Genomic DNA, 17,710 nt, shown 5'->3' with positions numbered 1-17,710 from the left:
TCTACTTAGCAGCTCGGGGGGAGGGAAGGTGAAACTATCCAACCTCCTACTTTCTCCGGCTCCTCCAATCTGCTCCACAAATTCTGCACCCGTCTTTACAGTCCCAGGGAAGGAGGAATAGATTTTCTCCACCTTCTCTGAGAAAAAGACTGCAATACGGTTACATAATTCACCAAACCCTCCATTGGAGCAGCAGACGCTGCCAAGGAGGAGATCTCTTTGTAGATCTTAAACAGTTCTTTGGTGTGGTTTCCTGCTGCTCCTATTCTGTCCACGTAGTGGGCGGCCTTGGCCTGTCTAATAAACCCATGATACTTTTTACGTTTTTCAAGATATTTCAATTTCGCTTGACTTGAAAAACCCTTTCTCCATTGCCTCTCGACGCGCTTGCATTCTATTTTAGACAGATGCAGATCAGAGTTAAACCAAGGCGCTGACTTCTGTGCCCTACCCGGGATTTTATTAGGTAGCATCGGGCCACACTATCCAACGCTTCTGTTATATGCCTCTCCAAATTGAGGCAAAAATGTTCAATGTCAGTGCCCCCCGGGGACCCACATAGGGCCAGGGCTATGTTGAACTCGTTTCGTGAGAAACTCGCCCATTTACGACACGGGCGGTTCAGCGCGGGTTGATCATGGACTTTAGGTTCACCATGACCTGTAATTCTTGGGTTCATTATGAACTCATCATCCTTAAGTTCACCATGAAATGATCATTCTTGGGTTCATCATGGACTCATCATTCTGAGGTCCACCATGAAACGACCATTCTACCGGTCACCATGAATTTACCATTATAGGGGTCATCATGAAACGGCCATTCTACGGGTCACCAAAACTTACCATTCTTGGGTTCACCATGGACTCACCATTCTGAGGTTCACCATGAAAAAAACATTCTACGAGTCGCCATGAAGCGACTTTTATTGGGTTTACCATGACCTAGAATTCTTGGGTTCACCATGGACTCACCATTCTGAGGTTCACCATGAAAAAAACATTCTACGAGTCGCCATGAAGCGACTTTTGTTGGGTTCACCATGACCTAGAATTCTTGGGTTCATCATGGACTCACCATTCTGAGGTCCACCAGGGTTCAAAATTGACTCAACATTCAGAGGTTCACCATGAAACAACCATTCTACCAGTCACCATGAATTTATCATTCTTGGGGTCATCCTAAACCTATAGTTCATGTGCTCAGTATGACCTCACCATTCTTATGTTAACCATGAAATGACCATTCATGGGGCCACCACAAACTTACCATTCTACCGGTCACCATCAATTTACCATTCTTGGGTTCTCCATGAGCAAACACTTACTGGTGACGAGGGCAAGGTACTTTCCCACAAGCCATTTCTGGGTTCACTACAAATTGACCATTCTTGGGATCGCCTTGAATTTATCATTCTTGGGTCATCAGAAAATTATAATTCTCGGATATGCTATAAACTTATAATTCATGAATTCAATATGAACTCACCATTCTTTGGGTCACCATGAAACAAATATTCTTGGGGTCCCCATGAACTTACCATTCTTGGGTTCAGCTTGAATTTACCATTCTTGGGTCATTAGGAAATTATCATTCTTGGATTTCCCTTAAACCTATAATTCATGGGTTCAATATGAACTCACTGTTCTTCGGATCACCATGAAATAAACATTCTTGGGGTCAACATGAACTTACCATTCTTGGGTTCAGTTTGAATTTACCATTCTTGGGTCATTAGGAAATTATCATTCTTGGATTTCCCTTAAACCTATAATTCATGGGTTCAATATGAACTCACTGTTCTTCGGATCACCATGAAATAAACATTCTTGGGGTCAACATGAACTTACCATTCTTGGGTTCAGTTTGAATTTACCATTCTTGGGTCATTAGAAAATGATCATTCTTGGATGTCACTTAAACCTATAATTCATGGGTTCAATATGAATTCACTGTTCTTCGGATCACCATGAAATAAACATTCTTGGGGTCAACATGAACTTACCATTCTTGGCAAAATGGACGAGGTATTTTCTCACAAGCCTCTCGAAGTCGCGATCAGCCACTGTCGTCACAGTCTGGGCGAGGTTCAGGCTGCCATATAAAGCGAAGACATCCAGTATGTGGTAAGAAAACCAGCTGTCATAGGGCAGGATGGACGAGGGGAGTGCTGGGCGTGAAGGAGTGTACGTCACCACGTAGCGATAGACTGGGCTGGATAAGGTGGCTGAAAACAGCACAGCGGCACCAATGAGCAAAGTCAGGGCTTAAAACCAGCAGAATCACAACAATCAAGAGAGTCGATCAGAGACAAATGAATTTAGATAGAATGGGATGGAGAGGAGGACAGACAAGGGAAGATAAAGGGGAGAAGAAAGGGGTAAAGGAAAGGGGAGGAAAGGGAAGGTAAGGGAACAAAGTGAAAAGAAAATGAAAGAACGGAAGGAAAAGGAAGAGAAAAGAAGCAAAGTGAGAGAGCGAGAGGGGATGGGAAGGACAAAGGGGTCAGAATACAGAATGAGAAAATAGAAAGAACTAGGAATAAAATAACATTGAGATAAAAGTCAACAAGAAAACGAAGAGAGAGATGCACAAGACACACTGGACAGAAACCTGGAGTGACAGACAGTGAGAAGATGGAGAAACAAGGTACAAGGTATAGTTCAGTACCTTGGTAGAACACCATCTAACTGGTCACAACGTGTCCCTTATGACATGACCAAGCACCTATTGCACTGAAAATACTGGATAACCAGGCATGGGCGAGGCAATGCTGCAGCACGCTCTACATGAGGGAATATGCAGCACAGAAAATACTGGATAACCAGGCATGGACGAGGCAAGGCTGCAGCCATCTCTACAGGAAGGAATATGCAGCACAGAAAATACTGGATAACCAGGCATGGGCGAGGCAAGGCTGCAGCCATCTCTACAGGAGGGAATATGCAGCACAGAAAATACTGGATAACCAGGAAAGGGACAGGCAAGGCTGCAGCCCGCTCTCCATGAGGGAATATGCAGCACAGAAAATACTGGATAACCAGGCAAGGGACAGGCAAGGCTGCAGCCCGCTCTCCATGAGGGAATATGCAGCACAGAAAATACTGGATAACCAGGCATGGGCGAGGCATTACTGCAGCACGCTCTCCATGAGGGAATATGCAGCACAGAAAATACTGGATAACCAAGCATGGGCGAGGCAATGCTGCAGCCCGCTCTCCATGAGGGAATATGCAGCACAGAAAATACTGGATAACCAAGCAAGGGACAGGCAAGGCATCAGCCCGCTCTCCATGAGGGAATATGCAGCACAGAAAATACTGGATAACCAGGCAAGGGACAGGCAAGGCTGCAGCCCGCTCTCCATGAGGGAATATGCAGCACAGAAAATACTGGATAACCAGGCAAGGGACAGGCAAGGCTGCAGCCCGCTCTCCATGAGGGAATATGCAGCACAGAAAATACTGGATAACCAAGCATGGGCGAGGCAATGCTGCAGCCCGCTCTCCATGAGGGAATATGCAGCACAGAAAATACTGGATAACCAGGCAAGGGACAGGCAATGCTGCAGCCCGCTCTACATGAGGGAATATGCAGCACAGAAAATACTGGATAACCAGGCATGGACGAGGCAATGCTGCAGCCCGCTCTACATGAGGGAATATGCAGCACAGAAAATACTGGATAACCAGGCATGGACGAGGCAAGGCTGCAGCCATCTCTACAGGAAGGAATATGCAGCACAGAAAATACTGGATAACCAGGAAAGGGACAGGCAAGGCTGCAGCCCGCTCTCCATGAGGGAATATGCAGCACAGAAAATACTGGATAACCAAGCATGGGCGAGGCAATGCTGCAGCCCGCTCTCCATGAGGGAATATGCAGCACAGAAAATACTGGATAACCAAGCATGGGCGAGGCAAGGCTGCAGCCATCTCTACAGGAAGGAATATGCAGCACAGAAAATACTGGATAACCAGGCATGGACGAGGCAAGGCTGCAGCCATCTCTACAGGAAGGAATATGCAGCACAGAAAATACTGGATAACCAGGAAAGGGACAGGCAAGGCTGCAGCCCGCTCTCCATGAGGGAATATGCAGCACAGAAAATACTGGATAACCAGGCAAGGGACAGGCAAGGCTGCAGCCCGCTCTCCATGAGGGAATATGCAGCACAGAAAATACTGGATAACCAGGCATGGGCGAGGCAATGCTGCAGCACGCTCTCCATGAGGGAATATGCAGCACAGAAAATACTGGATAACCAAGCATGGGCGAGGCAATGCTGCAGCCCGCTCTCCATGAGGGAATATGCAGCACAGAAAATACTGGATAACCAGGCATGGGCGAGGCAATGCTGCAGCCCGCTCTACATGAGGGAATATGCAGCACAGAAAATACTGGATAACCAGGCATGGACGAGGCAAGGCTGCAGCCATCTCTACAGGAAGGAATATGCAGCACAGAAAATACTGGATAACCAGGAAAGGGACAGGCAAGGCTGCAGCCCGCTCTCCATGAGGGAATATGCAGCACAGAAAATACTGGATAACCAAGCATGGGCGAGGCAATGCTGCAGCCCGCTCTCCATGAGGGAATATGCAGCACAGAAAATACTGGATAACCAAGCATGGGCGAGGCAAGGCTGCAGCCATCTCTACAGGAAGGAATATGCAGCACAGAAAATACTGGATAACCAGGCATGGACGAGGCAAGGCTGCAGCCATCTCTACAGGAAGGAATATGCAGCACAGAAAATACTGGATAACCAGGAAAGGGACAGGCAAGGCTGCAGCCCGCTCTCCATGAGGGAATATGCAGCACAGAAAATACTGGATAACCAGGCAAGGGACAGGCAAGGCTGCAGCCCGCTCTCCATGAGGGAATATGCAGCACAGAAAATACTGGATAACCAGGCATGGGCGAGGCAATGCTGCAGCACGCTCTCCATGAGGGAATATGCAGCACAGAAAATACTGGATAACCAAGCATGGGCGAGGCAATGCTGCAGCCCGCTCTCCATGAGGGAATATGCAGCACAGAAAATACTGGATAACCAGGCATGGGCGAGGCAATGCTGCAGCCCGCTCTCCATGAGGGAATATGCAGCACAGAAAATACTGGATAACCAGGCATGGGCGAGGCAATGCTGCAGCCATCTCTACAGGAGGGAATATGCAGTTGTTGTTGCAGCAAGGCCCCCAGAGGGAGTCTGTTGTAATTAAAGGAAGTCCATAAGCCAGGTATAAATGTCACGTTGGTTTAATTAGGCTTAGTTACAAGTTCAGGTTTAGCACATAAGTTAAGATGAATAGAAATAAACCCCACCAGGAGTGGCCTCCCTGCCACTCAGCCTGCCTGCCATCAACTGCCACTCCACACAAGCCAGACACACAGGATTTCACTATGACATCAGGCATTCCAAGAGCCACACCAGCTGAGTAGCAGGGAAAGCACCAAAGCTAAGTATGACAGAGTTCTATCTAGATGGGCTGGTGCTGGTTGGGCACAGTGAATTACCAGGACTGGTGGGGGCTGGTTATAGTGGGGGGCACAGAGGAACGGGGTTGTAGAGGAGGACTTGCACGTGTACAGTCATTGGCTGCGTACTGCCAGATCTCAGGCGCTCGCTGCTTTGGGTTGATGTGTGATTTGTACAAACAACTCTTACCAGAGGACCGAGTGAATACTGAGCTGTTGTATCTTTCAAAGACCGCCCCGGGAAGGCCCTGGCCCCATCACTCCAGGGGGCAGGGGCCCCATCACTCTAGGGGGCAGGAGGGCCCCATCACTCAAGGGGGTGGAGGCCCCAGCACTCCAGGGGGCAGGGCACCATCACTCTAGGGGGTGGAGGGCCCCATCACTCCAGGAGGCAGAGGACCCCATCACTCCAGGGGGCCCCATCACTCTAGGTGGCAGGAGGGACCCATCACTACAGGGGGCAGATGACCCCCATCACTCCAGGGGACAGGGCCCCATCACTCCGGGGGGCCCAATCACTCCAGGGGGCCCCATCACTCCAGGGGGCAGGGGCCCCATCACTCTAGGGGGCAGGAGGGCCCCATCACTCAAGGGGGCAGGGGCCCCATCACTCTATGGGGGCAGGAGGGCCCCATCACTCTATGGGGGCAGGAGGGCCCCATCACTCAAGGGGGTGGAGGCCCCAGCACTCCAGGGGGCAGGGCACCATCACTCTAGGGGGTGGAGGGCCCCATCACTCCAGGAGGCAGAGGACCCCATCACTCCAGGGGGCCCCATCACTCTAGGTGGCAGGAGGGACCCATCACTACAGGGGGCAGATGACCCCCATTACTCCAGGGGACAGGGCCCCATCACTCCGGGGGGCCCAATCACTCCAGGGGGCCCCATCACTCCAGGGGGCAGGGGCCCCATCACTCTAGGGAGCAGGGGCCCCATCACTCCAGGGGACAGGAGGGCCCCATCACTCCAGGGGCGGAGGACACCATCCCCCGCTCCCAGACAAATGACTTATCTGGTATCTGAATCCAATATCCAGGGCGAAATATGCAGCTCATCTCCACCCTTGACAGATCCAGAATGAGGAACGTGGGAAAGTGCAGTGCCAAGAGCCCCCATGGGGTAAAGGCACTATACAAGTGTGGAAAGTCAGACAGAAATGCTAAGTACAAAGGAAGGGGTTGAAATCCTCTCAACTAGATCACAACATCTTTGGGATTGGATGCTTCTCTTTAAATTAGAAAGAAAATACTTGTTACTTGAAAAGAACTTGATGACTTGATTTTAGAACATTTTAGGCATCAGGATAAGCTTTTAACTTCAACGGGAAAAAGACCTATTTAACTCATCTAAGTTTGAGAAAAGGGCTTTACTTATACCAGCATTACTCTAATCCTTGTCACATCTGTAAATGAATTGCTTTGTGGTGGAGTGGCGCCGCCCTCTTGGTAGGAAGCAGGAGTGATTCCTCTGAAAACAAATATGGCGGCGGCTGCGGCCATCTTGACTAACTTTACACCAATGACGGATTCTTTCCTGGCCAATCGCACTCATGGGATTTTATGCTGCTTTATAAGTCTGAATTCAATCCACGGACCTCTGTAGAGCAAGATTCTGCAGAGTTTTGCCCGACGCCGTTACCTACATATTTGGCCCTCTTTGTAACATGGATCCTGTCCTTGAGGGTCACCGCTTGATATATGCAGATGAACCCCAATTTATTATCAACACTGATAGACAGCAAAGCCCCAGGGCTTGACTGCCTGTTGTGGACAGCAGAGTGGATGCCAAGGTCCTCAGATTGAAGGCTGGCACCATGGAAGAGATGGTCATTGGCACCAATTCAACCTGCTTGAGCAGGTGATTCTGCACGGGGTTTATTTATGTATTTATTGAGAGTTTTATAAAGCGCGTACATGACCTGGGGGTATCAGAGTGCTGTACGGAATAAGGCAAACAAAACCAGGTTGCGCTTCTTCAGTGATGGCTGCTTGGTCATGGGATGAGATCCCACCCTTTCTTAGGTCTTTGGGCAGCCCCTTGAACTTCTGAAAATAAGCAACAACTCTTCAGTTCGTCTCAGTACTTCCCTGAGGATTTTAATTTGAGTAGGGTAGTACGGCCGTCAAGCATAGCGTCAAGTCCCTGCGTCCCTGGTAACAGCTACTGTTAGCATTTATGGGGAATAAAGGTCTGAATGAAGAGCAAACTTGACCAAAGAATGAGCCAAGTAGTAGTTTGCTAAGGGGAAAGAGTGGTCTCTCTCTCAACGCCTTGTAGCGTGGGAGGCCATAGTACTATCGCGATCAGGCATCACTAGCCTGGACATTTAGATTTAAAATCGGCTGCAAAATCACTTCCAATCACTTCAGAGCAAAGTGCATTTGAGCCAGCCACTTACAAGGGGGTTGTGCCTAATTTACAGAGCAGGGTAAATAACACGAAACAAATATGCAAACAACTTATTTTTGCCCCATGCTTGGGCATAATTAGCCCAGTTTTGCATTTTATGCATGTCTGTATGATCAACTGGGAGGAGGTGGGAAATGCCCGGGACACCAGTACTACCACTGCTGCATGTGTCTTAAAGAACCTGTGAATGAAGGGACACGCGGTACCATGAGACCTGAATAAAATCAGGGTATAATCTCAACAAATCACAATAGTGTCACAAATTGATATTTTGTTGAATTCTAATAAACACTACACTTTACCTACACTTTTCTGAAGTTCTAAAATATAGTTATCTAATAAATGAAAGTTTATGATGTATGAGAATCCTGATTCATCTTGTTGAAGGTTTGTATTCTAATTGGCTGAAAAAAGAAATAGGCTGAAAACCTACTGAGAAGATGAACTGTCGACTGTCTACAGATTGTCAGGTTTGGTCAAGGTCATGGAGCCTGTGTGTGACATACAATGTATCAACAAGTCGTATGGGGATGGCGGCACTCCTTGGTAAACATTCAAATAGGTCAGTCTCAATGCGATAATAATCGTACCTTTGGGTGCCAGGGAATGAGTCCCTTCCGGCCAGTGGGGGCTAGAAATTTCAACTCAAGAATACGGGGAGTGCAAGAGTCTCCTGTACTACTTCCTAAGGCACACCATGGACTACAAACTGGGGGAAGTCTACAGTTGGGCTGAGGTTTACGCCCAACGTAGACAGCAACCCTTCCTCAGATGAAGGGAGTTCCACCGATGGCTCCACTTCACAAAGGTGTAGCACCCCCCATGGAAGATCACCTAGAAACAATGCACCTCCTAAGCCCTCTGAAAATGTTTCCAAAACCAACGCCTCAACATCTGGTGTTTCTTTTTTAGAGAAAGGCCCAACGATTATCGTCGAACAAGGCGTAGCAGAAACCGCAAAAGAAAAAACCACACCAATAGCTCAGGCAACCAGAAGCAAAAAACCTTAGTCATTAACATCTCAAAAACTACGCTAACAAACTTACAATTGTCTACTCTTGAACGAGGTATTTCGTTCGTCCCTACATACAATACCTCCGAATTGGAAATGGAAGTAAGTCTATACAAATTCATGCGCACTTTGAGACTCTGTCACTTTTTCACTAACGTTTGTCCACCCACCAGTACTCCAGTGAGTCACACCTGTAAGGAGTTGAAAAGCAAAGGTACATTTCTGGCTCCAGTCAGCCACAAAATATTCGATTCATATGAAACTATCACTATGAACTCTATTAAAGATTGTTTCAAAAAACCAAACCTCAAGCGAAACAACTTTAATCGCAGGGAATATAGAGCGTTGAACCAAATTGCAAGTAATCCTAACATTGTTTGCTGCAAAGCAGATAAAGGGGGAGAACTTGTAGTTATGGACAGTGATTACTACAACAAAAGTGTGACTGACCATGTTCATGATGTCAACCTGTATATGAAATTAACACATGATCCTACAGAGTCTTTCTCTACCATACTCAAAATCATCTTGGATAAAGCTACGATGATGGGAACTATAACCGATAAAGATCACAAATACCTGACACAATCCCACCCGAAATGCCCTAGCATACACATGCTTCCCAAGATTCATAAAAACCTGAACCATCCACCTATCCGCCCCATTGTTTCGACAAAAAATTCCATCCATGAACCAACAGGGAAGTTCATTGATTTATACCTCCAAAATGTCGTTAAGAACATGTCCACCTATCTACGCGACACTTCAGATTTTTTTAATCGACTTCAACAAGTCATTTTGGAGCCTGACACTTTATACACCCTGGTTAACATTGACGTATGTGCTTTATACACATCGATCCCACATAACAGGGGCATTGACGCTATTGAATCTTTTTGCTGAACCACCCGATTGATGATGATCTGAAAGTTCTGATACTTGAACTCATACAATTTACACTGTATCACAGTTATTTTTCTTGGAACAATGACTACTATCTACAGCTCCTTGGCACTTCAATGGGCAATTGCGCAGCTCCCAGCTACGCTAACCTCTTTATGCATCGCATGGAAATGGACCACATCATGAGCAACAATAAATGGTCAAACTACATTTTGACCCTGTGGCGATACATTGATGACATTTTTCTAATTTGGATTGGGCAACCTAAAGAAATTTCTGAATTTTTAAAGTACATCAATAATCTTGATGATCATATTCAATTTACCCACACCATTAGCTCCAACAGTTTACCGTTTCTGGATGTCCAGGTTACTCTACAGGACAATAAACTCACCACTGACCTATTTGTTAAAGCCACTGATAGGAATAATGCTCTTTTTTTCACCAGCTGTCACCCAACCTCATTGAAAACTCATTTACCCTATTCTCATTTGCTAAGAGCCAAAAGAATCTGTTCTGAACCAGAAGCTTATGAATTGTCTCAACAAAAGATTTTACAAAGATACAGAGATCGCAAATACCCTGAATCCACGTTGTAGACTGCTAAAACACGTGCTGCTGCTAAGAATCGCCAAGACCTTTTGACTTACACAGTAAAGTCACCAGCGACCAGAGACCCGTTTTCGTATCCAAATTTTCCACCAGAAGCACTGTTATCAAGAACATCATTTTGAAAAATTGGGACATGATTCGCTATGAACCAGACTTTCAGGGTTTCTTCAACCATAAACCACTGTTCGCCTACCAGAGAGCCAAAAACATTAAGAATATTTTGGAGACAGAACCCACAGACTATTCCATCACCTACTCTGGTACTAAACGTTGTCTTAACTGTAGTCATTGTATTAACATCATCAAAGGGAACACTGTCACCCACCCATCATCAGGAAAAGTCATTAAACTATCAACCAATGCAACCTGTGATTCTAAGAACGTTGTGTACCTACTAAAATGTCCCTGCGGATTACCTTACGTAGGGAAAACTGAAAGAAAAATTAAAGTCCGTTTGACGGAACATTAGAGTACCATTAGAAACAAGACCACCAAAGCACCACTTGCTGCTCACTTTTCCACACATCATCATAACGTGAGTCAATTGCGGTTCCTTGTTTTGGAGATTGTACCGTTGAGACCAGGCATGGATAACAAAAAAAGACTCCTATAAAGAGAAACGGTTTCGATTAAGAGACTTGATGCCTGCCAGCCCAGAGGTCTTAATGACAGGATTGAATACAGTTGTTTTCTCTAATTAACTTGTTGTCTTACTTGCTGTAAGCCATTCCTTGATTGTTCTGATTCCCTGTTCCACCTTTTCTTGTTTACCACTATTTTTTCCGTCCTGATCTCTCTTCTAGTGTACTATCTTAGATGTCCATTTAGGTTGTCCTGAACCCCCTACACATTCTTTTTTGATCCTCAATACAATGTATCATTGTTTTTGCTATACTTGTCATTTTAGGACCCATATGCTTACCCTTTAACCACTGTTTCCGTGTACCCGTTCATTTCTCTCACTTTGTCTTTACTCTTTTATAATCCTCGGATATCTTTCTTTCTGTTTATCGTATTCCTTGTTTCTTTCACATTCTTTTTTTTTTATAATCCTCTAGTAATTTTCTGTCTTTTAACCTTTCAGAATTACCTTATGTCGTTTTTGTCCCACTGGTTTGTTCAATGTGTAATTTTAGTCTACCATTGTGTATTTTGATCTAACTTTCACAGTTTTTTGCAACTTTCCTCACCCCATTTTTGGTACATTTTCTCACTTCTTTCTCAATGATTTCCCTCTTTCGTTATTATATTAACGATGATTGATTCTTTGTGTTTATTACTCTCCTAAGATGGCCGCCGTCATGTGTCTGCTCACCACGTTTACCCCTTTACGAATTCGTTCGTGATTAGTAATTTGTTTAATTTACTTTATTTTATGTACTTTCGCTATACTTTTCCTGGGACATACATTGTCTCAGTATACCTTTGATTCACTATTTTTGGTTTATATTATCGGTGTGTTTACCCTTCCGTGCTATGGTCCGTTCTCAGTTTCACTCAACTTTATTTACTTCCGTGTTCATTAACGGAACGCTGACCTACGAGTTTGACCAGTTATGCGTGTTTCCACGCAGGACATCTGGTAAGCCCTGAATACGGGAAATTCCTTTGCGTTTATTTAATCGGGTACGCTATATGCAATGCGACCTGTCCCCGCCACTCGTTAGTCTGGTTTGGGTCTACATTTAGTTATTCACGTATACGGGTGATGTGCACGCGATTCTCGTGCTTCACACATCGTTTAGACTTCACGGGTCCTACGACTTCACTGCCCTTTTGATTTATGTCTTTTCTATCACAAGGTAATACCCTTTTCATCACGTGGTTTCATATTAACTCGCATAGACTTTGGTATACTCTCATATTCATACTTCTGTTTTACCTTCAAGTGTTCAACAAGTCACTATGTCGGTTTTAATTTTTTTTTTCCAGCTACACTTACACACTAATTTCAGTATTAATCCACTGGTTTGGACATCTATTTAAACTTTCTCTTCGATCATTCATTTTTTAGTGTTGTTTCAATATTGCGGTAGCTAGCTCCCCTTCCTGATATGAAATCCTTTACTTTCAGGTTGTGAATTATACCCTGATGAAGGGCCATGTCCCGAAATGCATAGGGATATCATCAATACAATTGGATGTTGTTGAACAATAAATTACGTGCACCGTTCTTCAATACAGTCACTATGATGTAATACGTGACCCACAAAATAAACTTATTCCTAAATAGATTACCAATAAAAAAGACATTTCTGTATTTTTGCACCTTGATTACTAATATTGGAATGTACTGAAGGAGCCCTTGTCTCCTTCTGACATACAATGTACACGTAGACTGTGCATACAGATGTGTAGACAGGGGTTTCACAGCTCCTGCAACATGCTTAAGGGTGCATGCCCAGGGCCCCTGAAGGAGATATTTCACTGCACACAAGGCTTGAATATTCATTCATTCATCCAAGCATGCATTGGCCAATCATAGCGTGAGGGCATACGATGGAAGTAGGGGCCAGTGGTCCTCAATCGTGGGGCTGAGCTTGTTTGACTGATGTTCCAGGATCCATCCTACTGGGGCTCTGCCGACTGGGCCAAGAACAACCACTTCAGCACGCAACTCTCAGTGGTGGCGATGGCAGCAGGCCCAACCCCGACCGTAGCGGTGGCGGCAGCCACAGGCTTCTCAGGGTGGGACTGGGGGATCCTTGAGCACTTTACCTCGTGACTCTTGGTGGTAGTGGTAGCGGCAGCCACAGGCTTCTCAGGATGGGACTGGGAGATCCTCGAGCACTTTACCTCGTGACTCTTGGTGGTAGTGGTAGCGGCAGCCACAGGCTTCTCAGGGAGAGACTGTGGGGATCCTTGAGCACTTTACCTAGTGACTCTCAGATACAGCGATGGCGGCAGCCACAGGCTTCTCAGGATGGGACTGGGGGATCCTTGAGCACTTTACCACGTGACTCCTGGTTACAGTGATGGTGGCAGCCACAGGCTTCTCAGGGTGGGAGGGTGGGGATCCTTGGGCACTTTACCACGTGACTCAGAGATACAGCGATGGCGGCACCCACAGGCTTCTCAGGGTGGGAGGGTGGGGATCCTTGAGCACTTTACCTCGTGATTCTTGGTGGTAGCGATGGCGGCAGCCACAAGCTTCTTAGGGTGGGAGGGTGGGGATCCTTGAGCACTTTACCTCGTGATTCTTGGTGGTAGCGATGGCGGCACCCACAGGCTTCTCAGGATGGGAGGGTGGGGATCCTTGAACACTTTACCATGTGACTCGGTGGTAGTGGTGGCGGCAGCCACAGGCTTCTCAGGATGGGACTGGGGGATCCTTGAGCACTTTACCACGTGACTCTGAGATACAGCGATGGTGGCACCCACAGGCTTCTCAGGATGGGAGGGTGGGAATCATTGAGCACTTTACCTCGTGACTCTTGGTGGTAGCGATGGCGGCAGCCAAAAGCTTCTCAGGGTGGGAGGGTAGGGATCCTTGAGCATTTTACCTTGTGACTCCTAGTGGTAGCGATGGCGGCAGCCAAAAGCTTCTCAGGGTGGGAGGGTGGGGATCCTTGAGCACTTTACCACGTGACTCTTGGTGGTAGCGATGGCGGCACCCACAGGCTTCTCAGGATGGGAGGGTGGGGATCCTTGAGCACTTTACTACTTGACTCTCAGATCCAGCAATGGCGGCAGCTATAGGCTTCTCAGGATGGGAGGGTGGGGATCCTTCAGCACTTTACCACGTGACTCCTGGTTACAGTGATGGCGGCACCCACAGGCTTCTCAGGATGGGAGGGTGGGAATCCTTGAGCACTTTACCTCGTGACTCTTGGTGGTAGCGATGGCGGCAGCCGCAGGCTTCTCAGAATGGGAGGGTGGGGATTCTTGAGCACTTTACTACTTGACTCTCAGATACAGCGATGGCGGCAGCCACAGGCTTCTCAGGATGGGAGGGTGGGGATCCTTCAGCACTTTACCACGTGACTCCTGGTTACAGTGATGGCGGCAGCCACAGGCTTCTCAGGGTGGGAGGGTGGGGATCCTTCAGCACTTTACCATGTGACTCCTGGTTACAGTGATGGCGGCAGCCACAGGCTTCTCAGGATGGGAGGGTGGGGATCCTTGAGCACTTTATCTCGTAACTCTTGCTGGTAGCGATGGCGGCAGCCACAGGCTTCTCAGGATGGGAGGGTGGGGATCCTTCAGCACTTTACCACGTGACTCCTGGTTACAGTGATGGCGGCAGCCACAGGCTTCTCAGGATGGAGGGGGTGGGGATCCTTGAGCACTTTACCACGTGACTCCTGGTTACAGTGATGGCGGCACCCACAGGCTTCTCAGGGGGGAGGGGGGGGATCCTTCAGCACTTTACCACGTGACTCCTGGTTACAGTGATGGCGGCACCCACAGGCTTCTCAGGGTGGGAGGGTGGGGATCCTTGAGCACTTTACCACGTGACTCCTGGTTACAGTGATGGCGGCACCCACAGGCTTCTCTGGGTGGGAGGGTGGGGATCCTTGAGCACTTTACCACGTGACTCCTGGTTACAGTGATGGCGGCAGCCACAGGCTTCTCAGGGTGGGAGGGTGGGGATCCTTGGGCACTTTACCACTTGATTCTTGGTGGTAGCGATGGCGGCAGCCACAGGCTTCTTAGGGTGGGAGGTTGGGGATCCTTGAGCACTTTACCTCGTGACTCTTGGTGGTAGCGATGGTGGCACCCACAGGCTTCTCAGGATGGGAGGGTGGGGATCCTTGAACACTTTATCTCGTAACTCTTGCTGGTAGCGATGGCGGCAGCCACAGGCTTCTCAGGATGGGAGGGTGGGGATCCTTCAGCACTTTACCACGTGACTCCTGGTTACAGTGATGGCGGCAGCCACAGGCTTCTCAGGATGGGAGGGTGGGGATCCTTGAGCACTTTATCTCGTAACTCTTGCTGGTAGCGATGGCGGCAGCCACAGGCTTCCCAGGATGGGAGGGTGGGGATCCTTCAGCACTTTACCACGTGACTCCTGGTTACAGTGATGGCGGCAGCCACAGGCTTCTCAGGGTGAGACTGTGGGGATCCTTGAGCACTTTACCTCGTGACTCCTGGTTACAGCGATGGCGGCAGCCACAGGCTTCTCAGGGAGGTTGTGTGGAGGAACGACAGGATCAGACCTCAACAGTTCACAACAACTTGACTCTCAGCGGCAGCGATGGCGGCAGCCACAGGCTACTAAGGGAGATAGAGAATGCGATGTTGCAACAAGAGTTGAAATGATCTGATTTTATGATCAAAGAATTTCAAAAACTGCTGACCAGAGAGATCACAGACTCTCGAATAGAATCCTGGACTGCTGGCCGGTCCCACAACTGCAAGGAGTTCTTTCGTGCAGTGACAAGCAGCGATTTGAAGGGGGAGGGTATTGTTTTAAAAATAGTTTTATCATAATGCCTGTTTGTGGTCCTCAACTCATCTAAATCACAGATTAAGGGAGTTTGTTTCCAGCAGTCATCCAATGTAATTGGAGATTTCCTTTCTTCAAAAATAATTTGATAGAACAGTTTTGGTCAATAGTCGTAGCTGCAATCTCCACCCTGACTCATGGGTCAGCCACAGTTGTGCAGAGGCATCGCGGAGAGCTGTTTATGACTTTGGTGGACTGCATACCCAAGAGATCAAACTCGATGACTATGAACAACATTCTAGGATTTTGTGCATGGAAAGAATATCTGTGTTTAGCAGTAATGAGGACAACTGCAAGCGAGTCCAGATTAGTAATAATCTGAGTGATTATAGCATTGCAATACAAAAGTCTGGGTTCTGAGACGGACAGTATTACCTTCTTCCATAGGGAGGGACTCAGTCTGTTTGAAAGCAGCTCTCTACAAATTGTGAATGTATGTGTGTATGAAAAAGACAGGGCGTATGTGTAGGACAGAGAGTGTGTCTGTCAGAGAGAGTGTGTGTTTGCATGTGTAAGGCAGAGGGAGTGTCTGTGTGTGTGTGTATGAGCGGGTGTTTCTGTAAGGGAAAGTGTGCATGTATGTGTATTTATTATTTATTTATATGTTTTATATAGCGCTTGCTGGACCCGAAGGTATCAGAGCGCTTTACAAAATCGTGACCAGACATACAGTAAAACAGACATGTGAACACAAACGGGGCCAGAATTCAAAACAGAAAATATGAAATAGCAAAGAAAATAAAAGCAGTACCAAAAACAGGAGAAGCAATTCGAGGGGTTCTAATATACAGCATAAAACAGATAAACGGCCTATGGTCGTCGGGACTAGATCTGTGTACGGGATAATTAATGCAGGTCAATAATCTAGGAGTTAAAATATTTGTTGAGGAGAAGTTGTTTCAGGTTTCTTTTGAAGTTAGGGAAGGAGGGGTTGCATCGAAGGTCACAAGGTAAAGAGTGCCAAATGCTCGGAGCATTTACGGGAAAAGAGCGAGACTTGGGGCCATGTGTATCAAACCCTTTTCCCGTTTGCAAACGTTTGCGAATGGGAAAAAGCCTTTTGGGATGTATTATCTCAAAAGGCCATCGCAAAATAGAGAATCGCAAAATTTGTGATTCTCTATTGTGCAAATGCAATTAAGGAATTGCAAATTGCGATTTCTTAAATGCAATTCTGAAAGCACCAGAAATTTGCTGTTTGGCCTTAAGGAATTGCAAATTGCCACCAACTTCATGTTGGTTGTAATTTGCTGTTTTCTTCGGAAGAAAAAGCACTTTTTAAATTTTGTTTAAAGTGCCATATGTCGCACATACATACCCTTAGGGCATGTATGTGCGCAAAATGTGTACACATGCATATTTCAGGGGTGCAACTGGGTGTCCTATTGACACCCTTGCAACCTTGAAATTGCATTCTCAATTTGTGATTCTCTAATTGGCAATCGCAAATTGAGAATGTCTTCCCATTCTTTCCTATGGGCCTCCTAGCCCATAGGAATGAAACGGAAGGTATTCCTTATTTGCGAATCTCAATTAGCGAACTCTACATACATTGCATTTTGTGATTCTCGAATTGCAATTCCCTAAAAATCAATATTTGAGAATCGCAAAACTCTTTTTTGATACATATAGCTCTTGATTGCTGATTTATTTAGACGTGTGTGTCCCTGGTTGTGTGTGCATGTGTATGTATGGGTGGCAGGAAGCGTGTAGCCTATAAAGGTGATGGCTGAATGCTTACAAAAGTCTCAGCCACTGGCAGTCACTCGGGCCTCATGCGAGATCAGTGTTTTCTTCTGAGTATGGCACTCCAGACTGATGCCAGCTAGATGCACATGACA

The 17,710-nt window shown here is 46.8% G+C and overlaps 1 protein-coding gene across 3 annotated transcripts in view; it reads right to left on the bottom strand.

Annotated features, from left to right (window-relative positions):
- LOC147729385 (uncharacterized) overlaps positions 1-17,710 on the bottom strand; it is a 387,516-nt gene that overhangs the window by 35,685 nt on the left and 334,121 nt on the right. For all 3 annotated transcript variants that reach the window (XM_086959688.1, XM_086959690.1, XM_086959691.1), the window contains exon 8: positions 2,006-2,227. In XM_086959688.1, the coding sequence (XP_086815814.1) occupies positions 2,006-2,227 (222 nt within the window). The remainder of the gene's footprint in view (positions 1-2,005; positions 2,228-17,710) is intronic.

Source organism: Lissotriton vulgaris, chromosome 2_2 (assembly GCF_964263255.1).
Source record: "Lissotriton vulgaris chromosome 2_2, aLisVul1.2, whole genome shotgun sequence".
Lineage (NCBI taxonomy): Eukaryota > Metazoa > Chordata > Amphibia > Caudata > Salamandridae > Lissotriton > Lissotriton vulgaris.
This window is presented reverse-complemented; position numbering and strand designations above follow the sequence as displayed.